This window comes from Chanodichthys erythropterus, chromosome 10 (genome assembly GCF_024489055.1).
Source record: "Chanodichthys erythropterus isolate Z2021 chromosome 10, ASM2448905v1, whole genome shotgun sequence".
In the NCBI taxonomy this organism is placed as follows: Eukaryota; Metazoa; Chordata; class Actinopteri; order Cypriniformes; family Xenocyprididae; genus Chanodichthys; species Chanodichthys erythropterus.
In genome coordinates, this window is record NC_090230.1 from 13,135,742 (window position 1) to 13,153,736 (window position 17,995).

The 17,995-nt window shown below is 36.9% G+C and overlaps 2 protein-coding genes across 3 annotated transcripts; both read left to right on the forward strand.

Annotated features, from left to right (window-relative positions):
• The first annotated feature begins 580 nt into the window (after positions 1–580).
• Positions 581–4,980, forward strand: rab11ba (RAB11B, member RAS oncogene family, a). Its single transcript, XM_067396091.1, has 5 exons — positions 581–721; positions 2,049–2,244; positions 2,649–2,842; positions 2,931–3,011; positions 4,070–4,980. The coding sequence occupies exons 1-5, from the start codon at positions 682–684 to the stop codon at positions 4,213–4,215; spliced, it is 657 nt and encodes a 218-aa protein (XP_067252192.1). The 5' UTR covers positions 581–681; the 3' UTR covers positions 4,216–4,980.
• Positions 4,981–6,850: 1,870 nt separating this feature from the next.
• On the forward strand, positions 6,851–17,350 carry marchf2 (membrane-associated ring finger (C3HC4) 2). Of its 2 annotated transcripts, XR_010896258.1 has the most exons (6): positions 6,851–6,991; positions 9,367–9,637; positions 9,778–9,982; positions 11,268–11,477; positions 13,680–16,191; positions 16,846–17,350. XR_010896258.1 is itself a non-coding variant. In XM_067398652.1 (5 exons), exons 2-5 carry the CDS (start codon positions 9,462–9,464, stop codon positions 13,836–13,838), a joined length of 750 nt encoding a protein of 249 aa, XP_067254753.1. In that variant the 5' UTR covers positions 6,851–6,991; positions 9,367–9,461; the 3' UTR covers positions 13,839–17,350. The 2 variants fall into 2 exon arrangements, 1 of the variants encoding a protein (XP_067254753.1); XM_067398652.1 differs by having other exon boundaries at positions 13,680–17,350.
• The last annotated feature ends 645 nt before the right edge of the window (positions 17,351–17,995 follow it).

Here is a 17,995-nt window from a genome sequence, read left to right on the forward strand (position 1 = left end):
TTAAAAAAATACATTTGTGTTGTGAAAAAGAAAGTCATGTGCACACCTGAGTGGCATCAGAGTAAGTAAACAATGAGAATCTTCATTTTTGAAACTATACTGCTTTACAGTTTAATCATTATGATAACAATGTTAAAGAGAAAAGTGTAAATCGCACAGTCCAATGAGAAGAACTAGTTTGTCTATAAACCTCAAGAAGAGTCCACTTTTTGCATGTGAAGGCTCACAAGATGAAAGAATGTTTAGAAATTGTGCAGAGTTTGACTATTACACTGACAGAATCAACTCATCCGTTTTGATCAACAAGCCATGTGCAATTAGTTGTGCAAATTGTAGACAGTTGTACTTTTTTGCATACGTGCCAAAACATGCAACTTGCTTTAATCAGTAAGAAATCCAGATCTTATGTGAACAAGAAACTAACTGTTTAGAGATCTGAACTTATTGTTTTGAGAAAAAAAAGTCTGAGAATTGAGCCAAAGCCAAAGAATTGAGCAGCTCTGTCCGTAACAAAAGGCAATATTGTCGGTTTGTCAACGAATCAATTCGGTCTGATTACTGAACCGGTTCAAACGGCCATTAAAAAGATCCGACTCTTAAGCGATTCGTTTACGAATCGGACATCGCTAATCAAGAGAGATCCGTCGCCTAACAACAACATTTCGGTGCGGTAAACCAACCATGGGGACCCGTGACGACGAATACGATTATTTGTTTAAAGGTCAGTGATTTGTATAGTGTCAAAGAGAAGAATAGACGTTTTCTGTTTTCCTTTATTATAAAAGAAATCAGCAAGTTTCCTGATGACTGTAGCTAGCTGGTTTAGCTGAAATGCTAGTGAACTGACATTAGCTATGGAAATATTAACCGGTGACTTTCAAAGAATCAAAAGTTGAAAGTAGATTAATACATTTTAATAGTGATTTTCATGATTTGCATCGTCTTTCGACAGTATTCACTAAACCATTATGCTTTCACCTAATTTAGTTTGCATTATGTTAGCTAAGCAGCTACATTGCTCTCAAACAGCAGAAAAAGCTAAAGTGAACTTAATAAACTAACTTAGCTGTTTTGATATAAGCAGTTCGTACCTAAACTATAAACTAAATCTGTTAAGTTGCAATTTTCTATTCGTTTAGTAATGTGTTGCTTAATATTTAGTGTGGTTGTCTTGCTAGGCCATATGAAACTTTTTGTCGTTTATTACACAAGATTCGCTTCTTGATGTTCAAACAGGCCAAATTTGCTCATTAACCTGCAATTGTAAGCACATTTGTATTTGGGACTTGTTTACAACTCGTAATTTAGTGAAATCATTAAGCTGACAGTAATGACATGAAGTTGACAACAGTAGATGATCATGACGTAAGTCTAAAAACATTTGGAGGTATATATGCCCATTCAAATCCGTCTTGTTCCTTTCAACATTGGGTTCCTGTTTTTACACTAAGCCTTTGAATAAGTGAGAAAACCCATACATAACTGTCTGTAGAGGTTTTACAGATTTGCCACATTAGTTGTTCTTAAGATTTTTTGTTAAAAAGCTTTGACTTGTTTCTCCAGTTTATCTGCAACTGTTTTGTGAATTACTTCAGGTTTCATCTAGAAAAAGTGAATGGTGACCACGTTGCAACAGACACAGTATGAGCTGACTGATCTTTTCTAAGTATTTCTGGTTCTTTTTACGATTTGACTTAGAATATTTCAGTTTTTATGGTGTCGAATTAATGGAGCAATGGGAAAATGACAGTGGAAGTGTGTGTTTGTAGATTATGGCTTCTCTCTTATCTCTCTGGCCTCGTCATGTTGAAGTAACCAGGATGACTGACAAATCCGGTGTTTCTGCTTTTCAAATGATGACATTGTATATGCTTTGGGTGCACTTTATGGTTTGTGGTCTACTTTCAAGGACTGTTCTAATGTTTTTTGGCCTTCGTTTTATGTTTTGTTACATATGGTGATGGATGGCTGTAATATCTTCCCTTTGAATATGGTTTTTATAAAAGCAGCAGACAGCAAACAGCCTCATGTTTTCTTATGTTTTCTAGTGGTACTCATTGGAGACTCTGGTGTGGGGAAGAGTAACCTGTTGTCCCGTTTCACTCGGAATGAGTTCAACCTGGAGAGCAAGAGCACCATTGGTGTGGAATTCGCAACCCGCAGCATCCAGGTGGACGGCAAGACCATAAAGGCTCAGATCTGGGATACAGCAGGACAGGAGCGCTACAGAGCCATCACATCAGCGTGAGTACATGAGCACTGGCAGCACACACAGCGGGTCCCAAATAAGGTCTAAAAAATGCTATTTTTCTGTTATATTATTATAATAACAACAGTAAAAATTATTATTAAACAATAACAAATATATAAAAATGAAAAATTGTATAAAACGCAAAGTATGAAGTCTAATTTTAATTGAATAAAAGGTTGATTTTATTTATTTTATAGAATTAAAGTTTATAATATGCAATGATTAAAGATAAAACATTTATATACAATTTATAACTAAAGTAATTTAAGATGAATTATATTGTTAAAATTGAAATGACTCTATAAAATAATTTTATAGTTACTGATAAAATGATTTAATTATAGTATAATCAATAATAATTCTATAAAGCTTAAAAATATCAAAATCTCTTTTACAGGTACTACCGGGGTGCAGTTGGAGCTCTTCTGGTCTATGACATCGCAAAGCATCTGACTTACGAGAACGTGGAGCGCTGGCTGAAGGAGCTGCGGGATCACGCGGATAACAACATTGTCATTATGCTGGTGGGCAACAAGAGCGATCTGAGGCACCTTAGGGCCGTGCCCACCGATGAAGCCAGAGCTTTTGCAGGTGAGCGTCTCCTCTGGCATTTCCATGATGTTTGATAAGAACAGATCTGCTTAAGGTGGTAAAATATCTCTCGTCTTGTTTCGTTCAGAGAAGAACAATCTCTCCTTCATCGAAACATCGGCTTTGGACTCCACAAATGTGGAGGAGGCGTTTAAAAACATACTAACAGGTGGGTCCTGATCGTGATTAAGGGTGTGGTCACATTAGTGAAATTTCAGAACAATTTAGCCAACCAAAAGGTAAGTAATTTTATAAGTAAGACTGATTTTTGTTGGTCAATGTGGCGAATCTACTTGACCAACACAAACCCATTGGGGAATCTTTTGCCCTTGTGTGAAATTCCTGATTGCGTGGATTCCTATTGAAATTATTTGCAAATTTTCAGGCAATGTTAAATGTGACCATACCCTAAATTCTGTCTTTAATTACCCTCATGTTGTTCCAAACCTGTAAGACTTTCGTTCGCCTTAGAAACACAAATGAAGATCTTTTTGATAAAATTGATGAAGCTTTCTGTTCTTCCATTGACAGCTATGCAACTGACGCTTTGACACTTCAAAAAGTTCATAAATAGATTGGAAAACTAATTCAAATGATTCCATGAAGTCCAAATTTTCTGAAGAGACTTGATCGCTTTTTATGATGAACAGATTGAATTTAGGCTTTTATTCACATGTAAACTTTGATCAGTGAACATTAGCAGAAGCTCAACCAAACCTGAATGACGCCCAAGAACAAACCTATTCTGGAAGCTCAAACGTGATGCGTAACACAGAGAATGAATCTCATTGGTTCTCGTAGGTCAAGCAAACATGCTTGAGCTTCTGTTTACCAAAACTGATGTGTGAGTTGATGAATGTTAATATATGAATAAAATCTTAAATTAAATCTTTTCATCATATAAAGCGATCATGTATCTTCATAAAATTTGGACTAAAGCACTCGATTCATATGGATTAGTTTATGATCTCTTTATGAACTTTTTGAAGCGTCAAATTGTCGATTGCGTAACTGTCAACGGAGGCACAGAAATCACTCAGATGTCATCAAAAAGATCTTTATTTGTGTTTCCAAGATGAACGAAAGTCTTACGGGTTTGGAACGACATGAGGGTGAGTAAATGATGACAGAATTTTCATTTTTGGGTGAACTAACCCTTTATCACATTTCCCATTGGGAATCTCAAATGAGATGTCTCATAACATAACTCGGCTCTTTTTGTTGCAGAAATCTATAGGATTGTTTCACAAAAGCAGATCGCCGACAGGTCCGTGCATGACGAGTCTCCTGGGAACAACGTAGTGGACATCAGCGTGCCGCCCACTACCGATGGGTTAAAGGGCAATAAATTTCAGTGCTGTCAGAACCTGTGACCTCACTTCCCTCGTTTCCACCCCAACCCTTGGGCTTCAGTTCCCCTCTATTTATCTCGGCTTTGCTCCTGTGTGTTGTGCTATGGCTATGGCTCTTTCCTCTTTTTACCTTGTTGTGATTTCCACGCTAATTCTAGACGTCCCTTAGAAGCGTGAATCTCTAGGCAACATTCCTTTTCCTTTTTGGGGGGGTTCTTGTTTGTTTGTCCCTGTTTTTTTTTTTTTTTTCTTTACTATTATCCACTGTCTGAAGTCATGTTTGCTCAGCAAAATGTTTTTCCTCGGAAGTGATTATTCGGGCGCTGATCGTGTGATCCGCTCCTACGGAAAAGGGATGGTGAGGGATCAGTGTGTCTTTGGCTTCCAGCCACTCTGATGGTTATTCTCTGGGATCCACACTAAACGCCTGCCGTCTGTTGAGCCAGATCTCAGAGGGGATGTCTGATTTGAGCTTGAATGGGCAAGTTCTTGGGAATAAAAGTGTGTGTTTTGCGAATTCGTCTTGTTTGGATTGCGCGGATACCAAAGGAGGGCTGCTGTCATCTTTATTTCAATTCTTAAACATTTCAAGCATCACACTCTTAGTCCTATTCTGCAATATTTTACGCCAGGGCTGACAGGTGTGAATTTGCGCAATTTGATCGACGCGTTCAGATTGCCGTATATATAGCAGTTATGTGAATGCATCTATTAAGCATTTCATGAGAAATTATTCAAATAACAGTTATATATATATATATATATATATATATATATATATATAAACTATTCATTGCATTGCTGAGGTATTATAGCTCTTCAGTGAGAAAATGCAATGGCCCACAGTGTTTTAGATGGTCAGTTGTTTCTCCGGTCTGTGAAAATGTCACTATATATTCGATTGTTTGACTTTAAGTGATATGGCTATTTTGAAAATGCCTTATGTTTTCCCATACTGTGATTAAGATGCCTTTTTCAAGTGTGGTTATGTGACATTTACACATCCATGAAGTCACAACAGTTGTTTTGCCTTTTATCAGGTTACATCAAAATGGAAAATAAACCAAATTACTGTCACAATTGCAATCATGATTTCTTTTTTTGACTCCATATTGCACAACACGCATGCATGACACGTATGCCTGAATCTGTACCTAAAATAAGTGTCATGTGCGCCATGGTTGCCATGACTCATGGGTCTGTTGAGGGTTACACAACAATGTACTAAAAACTGAAAAGTTTTTCCTTTTCATTTGTTTTTGTGTACAGCATCAATGTTGTAAAAACGATACCTGTTCACATGGATCCATGTAATGACTAAACGCTGTATTTATTCCAGACCAGTAGTTGGCGATGTCACTTTGTAAAATAACAGACTGAACACCTAATATGCACACGCATGACATCAGCGTTTTCAAAAATTCATGTTTTTGTAGTAACGGTATCGTTTTCAAAAATTCTAAAGCACCTTTTTAAAAGTTTGTGTTTTCAGGCCCCCGAAACAGCGTTGTAATTTTTAGTTGAAAATGGTATCATGTAAACGGCCCCAAGTTTTCATGTCACTGTATTCAACTTCAAATAGAAAACTATGCGTTTTGGTTGTTTATTTACACAACAATGGCTTTTAATGGCCTGAAAATGCAAACTTTTGAAAAAAGGTTTCAAAGTGCAAGTTTTTGAAAAGGATACCGGTATAAAAAACTATAAAAATATGAGTTTGTGAAAACATTGATGTCGTGCAAGCCTATCATGTGTTCATACTGTTTCTTTACAAAGTGACATCGCCGACTACTGACCTGGCAACATAAATACAGCATTTTTAATCATTTTTGTGGATCCGTGTGAACGAGGATCATTTTGACAATGTTGCCATCTGTATGTGAAAAACACAAAGGAAAAACTTTTCCATGTTTAGTACATTGTTGTCATGTAAACATACCCTAAAACTATTAAAACACTTTTCTGTTATTTAAAATAAAGCTGAAATAAAATAAAACATAAATATAATCTTTGAAAAATTTGAACTAAATGAAATTAAAAATGTTGCCTTGGCATTAAACTGAAAAAAAAAAAAAAAATGTTGAAGCACTAAATTATTAACTGAATAAATAACTAAAATAATAATAAAACCTAAATAGCAATATTTAAAAAAACAAACAAAAAAATGACAAGCACATCATGAAATTACTAAATATTAAACTAAAATTAACATGAAAACACACAAAATATTTTGACCTTAGACACATTGTTTTTGAACCAAATGTTTTTAAATGTAAGATTTTTAGCTGACATTTCTTCAAAGCACAGGAATAAAAGTGTATCTTAAGCAGCACTAAAAATTAAATATTAAATTAAGTTTATAAATTAATAGTAAATTAAGTTTAAGGCATAAACTTATTCAATTTTTTCACTTGCTAAAATATAGACTAAAAAGACAAGTATTTTAAAAAAATTTAAATTATACTTTAAAATGATAAAGTCAAAGAATGATTCTCAAATCAAACCCTATTTCCTTCACAACACATAAAGCTCTACATGAGCAGTGAACAGTCCTTAAAAATAATCATAACAAAAGGCACTTCTCTATTCACAAAGGCGTTTACGAAAATTCCGAGGCAGCTCTACGCTCTTATCGTACACGGCGCTAATCAGAGACGTCGGTAGGAGGCCGAGTCGTTTGCTGAAAGGATCAAACCCAAAACAAGGCTTGTACTTTTACCTTATCGTTTGTAAATAAGCGCCACTTTCAAAAGGAATTCACCTTCAAAGACAACAGCTCAGCATGGAGATTCAGAAGGTAAGATTAGACGAAATTATGGTTTAATCTGTAATCCCAGGCTTTGATGGCATATTTTGCTACATGGCTAATGTAACTAGCAGCCCAATGCAGCTGCATTAGTCCACATTCACTCTGACTGGCTCTTAATACGTATTGAATCGTTTTAACTTGTATTTAAACGAATAGTCTGACATCTATACAACATTTAGCGCTATATTGGAGGACATTTATGTTTCATTTGCAGCTTGTGATGTGTGCCAAAGGCCCACCCAAGACCAGTGTCAGACAGCTTGATAGATCAGATCAGATCAGATGGTTTCAATGTGGACTGACTCTATGGCAGCACATGCAGTAGATTTAATATCTTGGGTGGGGATACAAATAAAAAAAGACAGGGAATGAAAGTGCACGTTCACACACAAAACTGAAAAATGAAGTAACGCAGAAACACATTTTGAGCTAAGACTAAAAAGACAAGTATTTACGTTAAGTGAAAGAATGATTCTCAAATCAAACCATATTTCCTTCACAACACACAAAGCAATACATGAGCAGTGAACAGTCCTTAGAAATAATCATAACAATAGGCACTTCTCTATTCACAAAGCTGCTTACGAAAATTCCGAAGCAGCTCTGCGTCTTCTGTTTCTATTTAAACGAACAGTCTGAAATATGTAACAGATTCAGCGACACATTTGAAGAAATGTGTGTTTAATTTGCAGCTCTGGGAGCATTTCATCTAAAATAGCAGTGCATTTATGCTGTTCATTTTCTTGTCTATTTTTCTGTCCATACGTGTTAGAAAAGGTTATGATGTTGCTGGTTTGATGATGCTTAGATTTCATAGTCCAGCAAGTTGCCATCCCACAAAAGATGTGTTAAATAATGTTTCAAAAACTATAGTGCCCAAAAATGCTGTCTAGGTAGGCAGCTCACTAGGTTTTCTTTAGTGTAACGTTAGTGTTCAATTAACTGACTTAATCTCATTGTCTTTTTTTTTTTTTTTTTTTTTTGAGGGCTTGTATGTGTATTATAATCGTTTTTTGGGTGGAATGTATTACTAAGTAATTAATTACTGTAATTTAATGACTTTTCCCTTGGAAAATAAATTTTTCAGTAATTTAATTAGTTACTTCTGATGTAATTGCATTGAATTCTATATAGAACTATTCTATATAAAACAATATTGGATTTAACATCAAAACGTCTAATGTTAACATGTATGTTTTTAATGTAATCTTTCTAAATATGTTGGTCAGTTCAAGAATAATTTATGCAATTTTATATTATTTCTTTGAAAGAATTAAAAGAGCAGTTTCATGTCTATCCTTGTATTGTTCAACTGGACGAGGTTAATATGGGATTTGTAATAAAGTAAGTAAGTTGACTATGACACATTGTGTTAAAAAATCCTCATGTTGTTTTAAAGGAGACATTTTGAAGAATATCCAAGCTGCTCTTTTTTTTTTATACAGAATGAAATCATATAGTGATTATGCCTGTCCAGCTCTGAAATCAATTAAAATCAAGTTTTTGATGGAAAATAATTTTTCAAGCAGTTGCGGCACAATGTTAATTACCACAATAAAAAAGATTTTTGCACCAAGCAAAACTCAAGTTACAGCACTTACAATAGAAGTTAATGGAACAATTTTTGGATAATTTAAAAGCACAAATGTGGAGCTTATAATTTTATTAATTCCTTTACATTTTTTTTCTGCCAACTCGTTTATTATTTGAGCCATAACTCTGTTTAAATAATAATTTTTACAGTCATTTTAGGGTTTACACCTGTAAAATTGGATGTAACATTACACAAACATTAGCAAGTGTTTTTTTCACACAAAATTATGTTAACAAATTGTTTTTGTAGCTTTACTATTGAAACAGTGAGTATTTTGTAGTTTCCAAATCGGCCACATTCACTTCCTTTGCAAGTGTCTCACTGTAGCTCAGATTTTTGCTTCTTTTGTAAGAAACATAAATTATTTTTGTTGTAATAACATTATTCCAAAAATGCTGTTTCTTGAGCTGAACTTGTATTGAACACGTAATATTTTGTTAATAGCGACAGTGATAGTTATATAATTAAGGTGCGGTCATGTTTTTTGTTGTTCAGCCATTTTTCATGAGTGAGAACAAGTCATTTGAATAGAAATCTACACAATTTGGAATTTTGCATGTGGGTGAGATATTTACTCGTGCAAACTGTGCATTGGTTTCACAGCGTTGACCGGCAGAAAGCTGCTTAGTTTGAAAGTGACTTCTGTGTGAGCAGTGCTTCATACATCACTACATAATTGATGAAAGACAATGTACCATTTTTGGCGATTGCCAATTTTGCTAAAATTAGCCCCCCAAAATTACAGTGCAAATGTTGTTCTTCTCTGCAGTGGTAGGGTCTTTGTGACTTGAGGTGTGGGAGCGAGGCTGCTCCCTGATTCCCCCCGGTGTTCCCCTGCCCCCCGCCCTCCTGGACGGCCCCGAAATGACCACAGGGGAGTGTTGCCACCTCCCAGGCTCCCTGTGCGACTGCACTGGCAACGCTGCCCTGTCGAAAACCGTGGAGGAGGCTGACAACCGCCGGGCCCAATACGTCACCCAGGTCACGGCCAAGGATGGACGTCTACTATCTACTGTTATCAAAGCCCTAGGCACCCAGAGGTAAACAAGATTTTGTGTAATACAAAGCCTTGTTTTATATTAAACATGCAGTTTCAACAATCGTACACCTAACATAGTAGTTTTGACAAATATAGTCACATGACGCTAGAGATAAAGCTGTTAACTTTGTTCTCTTTTAGCGATCGGCCAATTTGTCGTATCTGTCATGAGGGTCAAGACGTGTGCAACAGCGAGGGGCTTCTCTCACCGTGCGACTGCACTGGCACGTTGGGCACGGTCCACAAGAGCTGCCTGGAGAAGTGGCTGTCCTCCTCTAACACCAGCTACTGTGAGCTGTGCCACACTGAGTTCACCATCGAGCGCCGGCCCCGCCCCCTCACAGAGGTAACAAAGGTTAATGCCTTTAGCCACGCCTGCATGGCTTGGCCTCATTTTTCTATTGTACATCTGAACATTATATATTAGAAATGCACCGATCGTACGGCCAGGGATCGGACAGTTTTCTGCATGATGGGCCCAGACCGGTAACTGGCCGGTCAGTCCCACGCCTTACCGATTCTGAGCCGATCCGTTTTGTTGCCAGCGGTGCAGGCAATAACGTCTGCTGTGTGTTCTCTCACTCACTCGTCTCATTCGCTCCAGTTAAGATTGCGTATAATTTTACTAATTCACGCAGGTTACGCGCTCACACCAAAGGCGTGCACACCACTAATCTATATTAGTGGAGCGCATAAGCTGTTTCTCAGTCTGAGTCGCAAGTACCAAAATGAGTGGCTTACTGTGTTTTAAACGTTCACTGAGTATTCAGTTAAAATCAGTCAGTTTTGGAGCCTAATTAGTTAAAAAATATAGACATGTGTTGTGTAACAGTATATTGGTTCCATGCATAACCTTTTAAAGTGACATTGTCTGATATTCCTGCTGCTGTCATGTTAATCAAAGAACAAAAGACAAAGAAAATCACTCTCTGCTCTTGATTGAATAACTTTTGTAAGTAATGGTAAGCGTTGATCTGTATTTAATTCTACAATGAAGACTATCTAGTGTTATTTTAGATTGATTACTTTAATTTCTGTAGTATTTATTACCTAAATACAGTAGTCAACAGTAGAAGTGGGTCAAAACCTTTCATCAAAGTTGTCCTAAATCCTTCAACAGGACAACTTAGTTCTTAAACTTGAACTTTTTTTGATTCACTTCAAATGTTGACTACTGTATATACTGTTAGACCCGCCTGATAAACTGTTTTTCACATCTGTCTTTATTCTATTGCATTTATTTGTGGTGTTGTTTGAAATGTATTTGTTCTTTTAAATAAAGGTTTGCATTGAAGAAAAGTTGTTTGTATATGCTGTCAATTATAGTTCTTTGAAAGAAAATCGGAATCCGCAAAAAAACTATCGGCAGATTACACTTACAAAAAAAACGGCCTATATATATATATATAATTTTCAAATTAATTATCACTATTGTTGTTATTTATACCATCTCCTGCAAAGTTATTTATTTGTTTATATCTTTGATGTGCCATGTCTAATATTTAAGCTACATATTTCTCAGTTGAGAAATTATTCAAACAATGCATTTAAATAAGTTACTTCACATTTCAATAGCATTGATGGGGACTTTTCAGTTCATTATCACTAAACCTCACATCATGTTTCAATAGTGGCTCAGGGACCCTGGCCCCCGGAATGAGAAGCGCACCCTCTTCTGTGACATGGTGTGCTTCCTGTTTATAACGCCCCTGGCGGCCATCTCTGGCTGGCTGTGTCTACGGGGCGCACAGGACCACCTGCACTTCAACAGTCGCCTGGAGGCAGTCGGCCTTATCGCTCTGACCATCGCACTCTTTACCATCTATGTCCTCTGGACTCTGGTAGTGTATTACAAACAATCAAATGGATTTACAGTGCATGTTTATTCTTAAATTGACTTGTCTGAACATGTCTGGGTCATATTTCACCCCAAAATCAAAACAAAATAAATCAGAAACAATGCCTGGTGTTAAATATGTTTAAAATTCTCATTGCCTTAAAGGGGTAGTTCACCCCAAAATAAAAATTTTCCCATGATTTACTCACCCACAAGCCATCCTAGGTGTATATGACTATCTTCTTTCAGACAAACACAATCAGAGTTATATATCCTGGCTCTTCCAAGCTTGATAATTTGAGATTTTGAAGCCCAAAAAAGTGCATCCATTTATCATAAAAGTACTCAAGGGGTTAATAAAGGCCTTCTGAGATGAAGCAATGGGTTTTTATAAGAAAAATATCCATATTTAAACTTTATAAAATATAATAAGTAGCTTCCAACAGACAGCTGTACGCATCGATTTCCTCCAAAAGAGTAACCTTTGACGCGACTTGGGACGTATGAGTAGCGTAAGCTTAGATGCCTCTCACAGGTCAAACAAATAGGGCTGTGCAACAAATTTAAGCTCCTCTTATATCAAAATCCTCTAACATTTCTCTTTAAAAATTCTCGTTTTAGACTTCTAACTCGTGACGGGTGTTTTGTTTTGCTCTATCCTTTGTGCTTGCGGGATCGTCAATACATCATGAGTTGAGTGGGGTTACTCTTTCGTTGTAAATTGATGTGGTGAAAGCTAGTTATTAAAGTTTATAAGGTTTTAAATATGGATATTTTTCTTACAAAAACATCATTTTGCTTCAGAAGGCCTTTGTCAACTCACTGGAGCCTTGTGGATTATTTTTATGATGGATGGATCACTTTTTGGGCTTCAAAATCTCACACCTTCACTACCATGTTTCTTGTGTTTGTCTGAAAGAAGATAGTCATATAGACCTAGGATGTCCTGAGGGTGAGTAAATCATGGGATAATTTTCATTTTTGGGTGAACTAAAGAAATTGTTTTCATTACTGCAATTCAAAGAACATCCTCTTTACCATAATGTAAAAACCTTGTACTCATTACTTTAATACAACACATAAAATGTTTTTATTACTTTAATGCGAAAAAATCTCGCTCCTAACACTGTAACCGCTTCTTTACAGAGACAATCGGGGCTTCAAACTCAGGGCCACTGTCCTGCAGAGATTGTCTCCAACCATATTTAAACACACCTGAACCAGCTAATTCAAGGGCTGTGTTTAACTCCACTATTAGACAAACATTCGCAAACTGTGCTAAGCACCTCAATGGAATTGGAACTTGAAGTGGGCGAGGGAAGTTTATTTGGACAGACCCTCGAACCCTCGATTTTGACAGATGGAGCAAGTCTACTCAATATGTACACTTCAGGCAGATACATAAACCACAATGCAATCTTTAACTGCATAAGACTTGTAGCTACCTTAAGCTGACTGTTATAGTTTATTGCATTATCATTTTTGTTTGTGTAATTTACATACATACAGGCCTGTAGAATAGTGCATATACAAATTCATAAGGGAAAAAAAACCTGTAAATAATAAATCATCTCCATAGCGGACTATCAAGGGTTTAGGCCGTTCCATTTAAACCCATTGCAAGGGTTCCATCAGTAGTGGGCACTAGTGCAACATAAGCAATGACGTACATCCGAGTGGATCAATCAAAAGGGAAGTTAGCGAGGGAAGGAAATAAAAAACAAATTGGACTTAAACGCAGCCAAGGATTACTATAAACTTTCAGGCAGGTATTTTGGAGCTACACTCTACAGTATTGTGGCCCTCCAGGAGCAGAGATTGACGCATAGTGTAAATGTTCCTCCTCTCTGCAGTGGCAAAAAAATCTCATTCTTATTGCTGTAATGCATAAACATCTTGTGCTCATTGCATACTGTAATTCTTAGAAAAATGTAAATTGTTAGTGTTGCGTATTAATACGTTTTGTAATGCCTTAATGCCTTTTATGCTGATTTTAATAATAAATAAACCCTTTTTGCTCTAACATGATGATTCTTATACTCCAGAATGGGAATTGGAGAGCGGAGGCAATGTTCCTATCATTCTTTTCTTTTTATTTTGGTTGAAATGTCACCCAGGCATGTTCTTCGTGAGATTCACCATTTTAATCTCTAGGACCTGGTTATTGAACCAAAAATGTAAAAACCAAATTGTCCTTGTTTTGCAGGTCTCATTCCGCTACCACTGTCAGTTGTACTCCGAGTGGAGACGAACCAATCAGAAAGTCCGCTTGCTCATTCCTGACACCAAGGGTGCACACTCTACCCAGCATTCCTTGTTTTCCACAAAGCTGCTGAAAAAGACAGCTGACGAGACCATAGTATGAGAGACGTGGTACAGGGGAACGTGGCCCGATCGCGGTGGTATTAGCCTGCTTCCGGTTCTTGATGCAGCGTCGTCAACTAGAGCCGCGGCACTTTTGGATGCATTCTTTTCTATTTAATCCTTTTTATCTAAATATGTGAGCACTTCATTTATTTTTTTGTTCATCAGTCTCTTTTAAATGTTTTTTGAGCCTTTATAAGTGTGTTGTTTGAAGAAACCTTTTATTTATTTGGGGGCTTGAAAAGCCAGGCTGAGGCCCCATACCGTTCAGTATGCATTGTATTTGAAACAATCAGAAATCTAACTTATGTGTATAGACAATTCCTTTGAGCACAGCGGCGAGGGATTACGACTCGAATACATATGGCTGCTGAAGCTTAAAACCAAACCTTTCTTTCATTTTTGATGTATTGTTTTTGTACTCATCTACCTTCAAGTACTTTCCATCCTAACCCGACGGAGTCGCTCCTAAGCGGATCTCGCGAACTTAGTCCTTGCGATTTAGTCAATATAAATGTATAAATATATACACACTAAGTGAACGAGTAAGCTCTAAGCTTCAATTGACGTGAGTATTATAGGGCCCTTTGTGCTTTGTGAGGTGGCCTGGGCAATGAATGTGGAGGCTGATGTATTTCTGCTGCGATGTAGCGGACGTTCAAAATGTAGGCAGTTGACGAAAAAAAAGTGCAATAACACGCCGCCATTGGCATGATTCTGCCGTGGACACGCGCAGGTTTTCATGCATGCCTATTTCATTTTGCAAATCTCATCAAATTGGTGACTGTTCGCGTATGAATCAAAGGCTTTTTTCCAAATCCACACAACGTAAAACAGCACACAGTGGTTCTTAAGTCGTAGCACTTTCTGACAACGTAGCCTAGATGTGAGCTGATAAAATGTAGATACGTGTACGCTTTTGGGATGCAAATATGTGGCAACTTTATTTGTTGTTGTTGAGTTAGTGCAGATGCAAACAGACCTCTACAGTTCATTGTTCTGAATCACATTCAAATGGCTCTAATCATTTTTTACCTTCATTTTTTTTGTTGAGTGTTTGAAGACGAATGTGTATGTGTGTTTACAGTATGCGTTTTGTAAGCTCTGGCTCTTTGTGCTGTTTAGTTAGTATAAATGGCTGAGGTTAAGGATGACATACTTGGAATTTTGTAGCAGTTTATCTTGTGAAAGATGCAGGTCAAGCCAGAGAAGGAAGAAGGAATTGTGAGGTTAAACATCATTGGCAGACCAGTAATAAAATCGTCGTCCATGAATGGCACTACAGTATCAAGTAAAGGCATCATTTAGCTGTGTCATATTGGTGCGAGAATCTGCAGAACAGCGACCATCAGAGCTTTTCATTCCCTACCCTACGGTGACGTTATGTGTAACTTGAGGGAATGGTTCTTTGGGATATGCAGTGTTGTAATTAATTGCACATTTGCCACTCCTAAAGTGGACTTTTTGCGCCTTATGCACTTGCTGTGGAAGGTCTAGGTCTGAAAGTGCGCAAATTGCTTGAGGCTTGAACTTTTGCCGGTAAAGGTCACTAAAGTAATTGTTGACCTTATTTACTCACCTTCATGTTGTTCCAAACATGACTGCTGATGTCTTAATCGCTGAACAGTTTTGAGGAATCATATCTGTACAACGACAAATTGTATTGACCTTGTCTTTCAAGCTTCAATATCACAATGAAAGCAGATCATACAAACCATGTGCTCCAAGTCCATATGATTAAAGAGGTAATCTTCCCTGAAGCTCTGAAATCTGATTTGCCATGCCTAGTTTATTTTTGAATGTTTTCCAGTGTATTACAACTTAAAATTAGGCTTTTGTATGACTTCAGTAGAGTCGGAATATAGTGGGCACATGGACTTTTTTTTTTTTTTTTAACCATTCTGGAAAACTGGTGTGAGAAATTCTCATCAGAAATCTTCCTTAAGGGTTTCACATAAAAAAAAAATTAAAAAAACAGCATGCGAGTTTGGAACGACATGACGGTGAGTAAATAACTGTTCCTTTAAGGCTAGTAAAATGAGCTACCTAGAATATGTAGGTCCATGAATTCTTTTATTGTAAATTCTGATGTCTCAATTGTAAATGTGTAGATAAACTGATGTCTCTGTTATTAAGAAGTGTTGTGTGCTGTAGGTCCAGGGTTGTGTATGTGTGTATGTGTGTGTGTGTGTGTGTGTGTGTGTGTGTGTGTGTGTGGAGCAGACAGGCCCATGAATGTCTGGATTATTTGCTGACCACTTTTTTTTTTAAAGGACGCAGCTGATCAGCCTGTGATTAGACACTTGTAGTTAATGCGGCGGAGCGGCGCTGACAAAGTTCAGTGCCAAAAACAAGTGAGTTTGAAACCAAAAGGTGCTTCTGTAGTTGGAAATTCACACATGCAAAAGGTTTTTCCCTCAAATTCATCCAACACCCCGTCTCTCAAGCTCATTTTGGTTTGGGGAATGGGAGGGAAACGTTTTCCTCTCTAAATGTTTTTTTTTTTTTTTTTTTTTTGTAAGGGGAAAAAGTTGTGCAATAGATTCACAAACAAAATGGCATTATTTTTTAATTATTTTGGTATTTTTAAAGGGTTTTAGGAATAATCCATCATCATCGTCGTCTTTCCCATTGCTCAGTGTTTTCGGAAAGTAGTTGCTCTTTTGTGCTGATTTGAACCATTATTTCAAACCAAAGAGGTTTAACTAGTGGTCTCGGATCACCAAAGACAGGCAACTTTACCAGCTTACTGCTAACTTGAACAATGCTGTCTCATTGTTGTGCTTCCACCTGCTTTCTTCCTTTTTGGGCCATTCCCTGGTTATTTTGCAATGTAGGGTTATACATCAAGAGTGCAATTTCAGAAATAATTACAATGCAATTCTTACCTGTAACCTTAACAATACCTGTATGATATAAACATAGATGTAGATGTTGTTGCATATGAAGGACTTTAGGAGGAGAGGGACAATGTTGAACTCATAATTTTATTTTTTATTAACTTGCAGTGGATGCCAATGAGCTGGCCACAATATGCAACCCTGCAAGAGCAGTTCAGCAGCTCGGATGATGTTGTTAATGAAACTGAAACCATCTGTTCCTCCAATGCATGCTTTCTTATTTAAATACAATGGCACTTTCACTAATTTATAATGGAAATGCGGTTTCTGTTGTAAATTTCTGAGGGGGGGTTTAACTTTTGTTGCAGTTTTAAAAAGGAGACATTTCCAAAGCTGAATTGTAAACATGTTCACATAGTTTGATTCATTTGAAATATTTCTAATTTTGCCAGTGTGTGTTTTAATGTATTCATACTGTATATCATTTTGCTTCTGTTTGTTTTCATTTGTTCATCGAGCACAGGATTTTTATCACTCTGAACTTTTGAAATACTACAATGTTTATGTTGTGCAGTGGCTAAGAGAAAGATGTCTGTAATGTCCTCACCAAAATATGTTGGTGCTTTAAATCAGCCAAGAAAGTGTGCAAAGCAAATTAAAAATGATGCTCTGGATCTGATAACTGTGCGGTTGTTCTTTCTAGAGATTGCTGAAAGGTTTGCACGATTCATAATTACAACAACCATTTTTTTATGAGCTGAAGCTCTACATTTTGATATTACATTGTACATTTCATAGGAATTTAAAACCTCCCACAGGATGTTGAATTTGAACTGAATTGCAATTCAAAGAAAATCAACACAAGACTACTCTCCAAAAGGGTCACTGTGATTTAGCCAAGTAAGACGTGTTCCTGGATCAACATATTTTGGAACAACATTCCTATCCGAATATTTAGTCCTAACCTTTTCCCAACACCTAAACCTAACCCTATAAATTATCCCTAAAATCAGAGGGAAATGATAGTTGAATAACACTGTTGTGGAAGCACCTAACCCAGGTTGCAAGCCTAAACTTGACATAAATGGTAAACGTGTCCCTCAAATCTGATTGGTTGATAGGAATGTTGTTCCAGGATCAACAAAGATCCAGGAACATGTTAGATGTTGTCCAAAATGCCTATGTGCATTTGATGGTCATGAATTTTCCCACCAAGGTGTCATTTCTTCCACATCACAAGTTATGTATTGTTTAATAGCATTCTGTGATGGAAATTAAATTTTGGAAAAAAACAAGATAGCCAACAGATACCTTCATA

Bases quoted from the DNA above. Each gene is read 5' to 3' on its own strand.
- rab11ba (XM_067396091.1), top strand. From the start codon at position 682: ATGGGGACCCGTGACGACGAATACGATTATTTGTTTAAAG. The intron at 722-2,048 runs GTCAGTGATTTG...TATGTTTTCTAG, and splicing joins ATACGATTATTTGTTTAAAG to TGGTACTCATTGGAGACTCT. The intron at 2,843-2,930 runs GTGAGCGTCTCC...TGTTTCGTTCAG, and splicing joins TGAAGCCAGAGCTTTTGCAG to AGAAGAACAATCTCTCCTTC.
- marchf2 (XM_067398652.1), top strand. From the start codon at position 9,462: ATGACCACAGGGGAGTGTTGCCACCTCCCAGGCTCCCTGTGCGACTGC. The intron at 9,983-11,267 runs GTAACAAAGGTT...ATGTTTCAATAG, and splicing joins GGCCCCGCCCCCTCACAGAG to TGGCTCAGGGACCCTGGCCC. The intron at 11,478-13,679 runs GTAGTGTATTAC...CTTGTTTTGCAG, and splicing joins TCTATGTCCTCTGGACTCTG to GTCTCATTCCGCTACCACTG.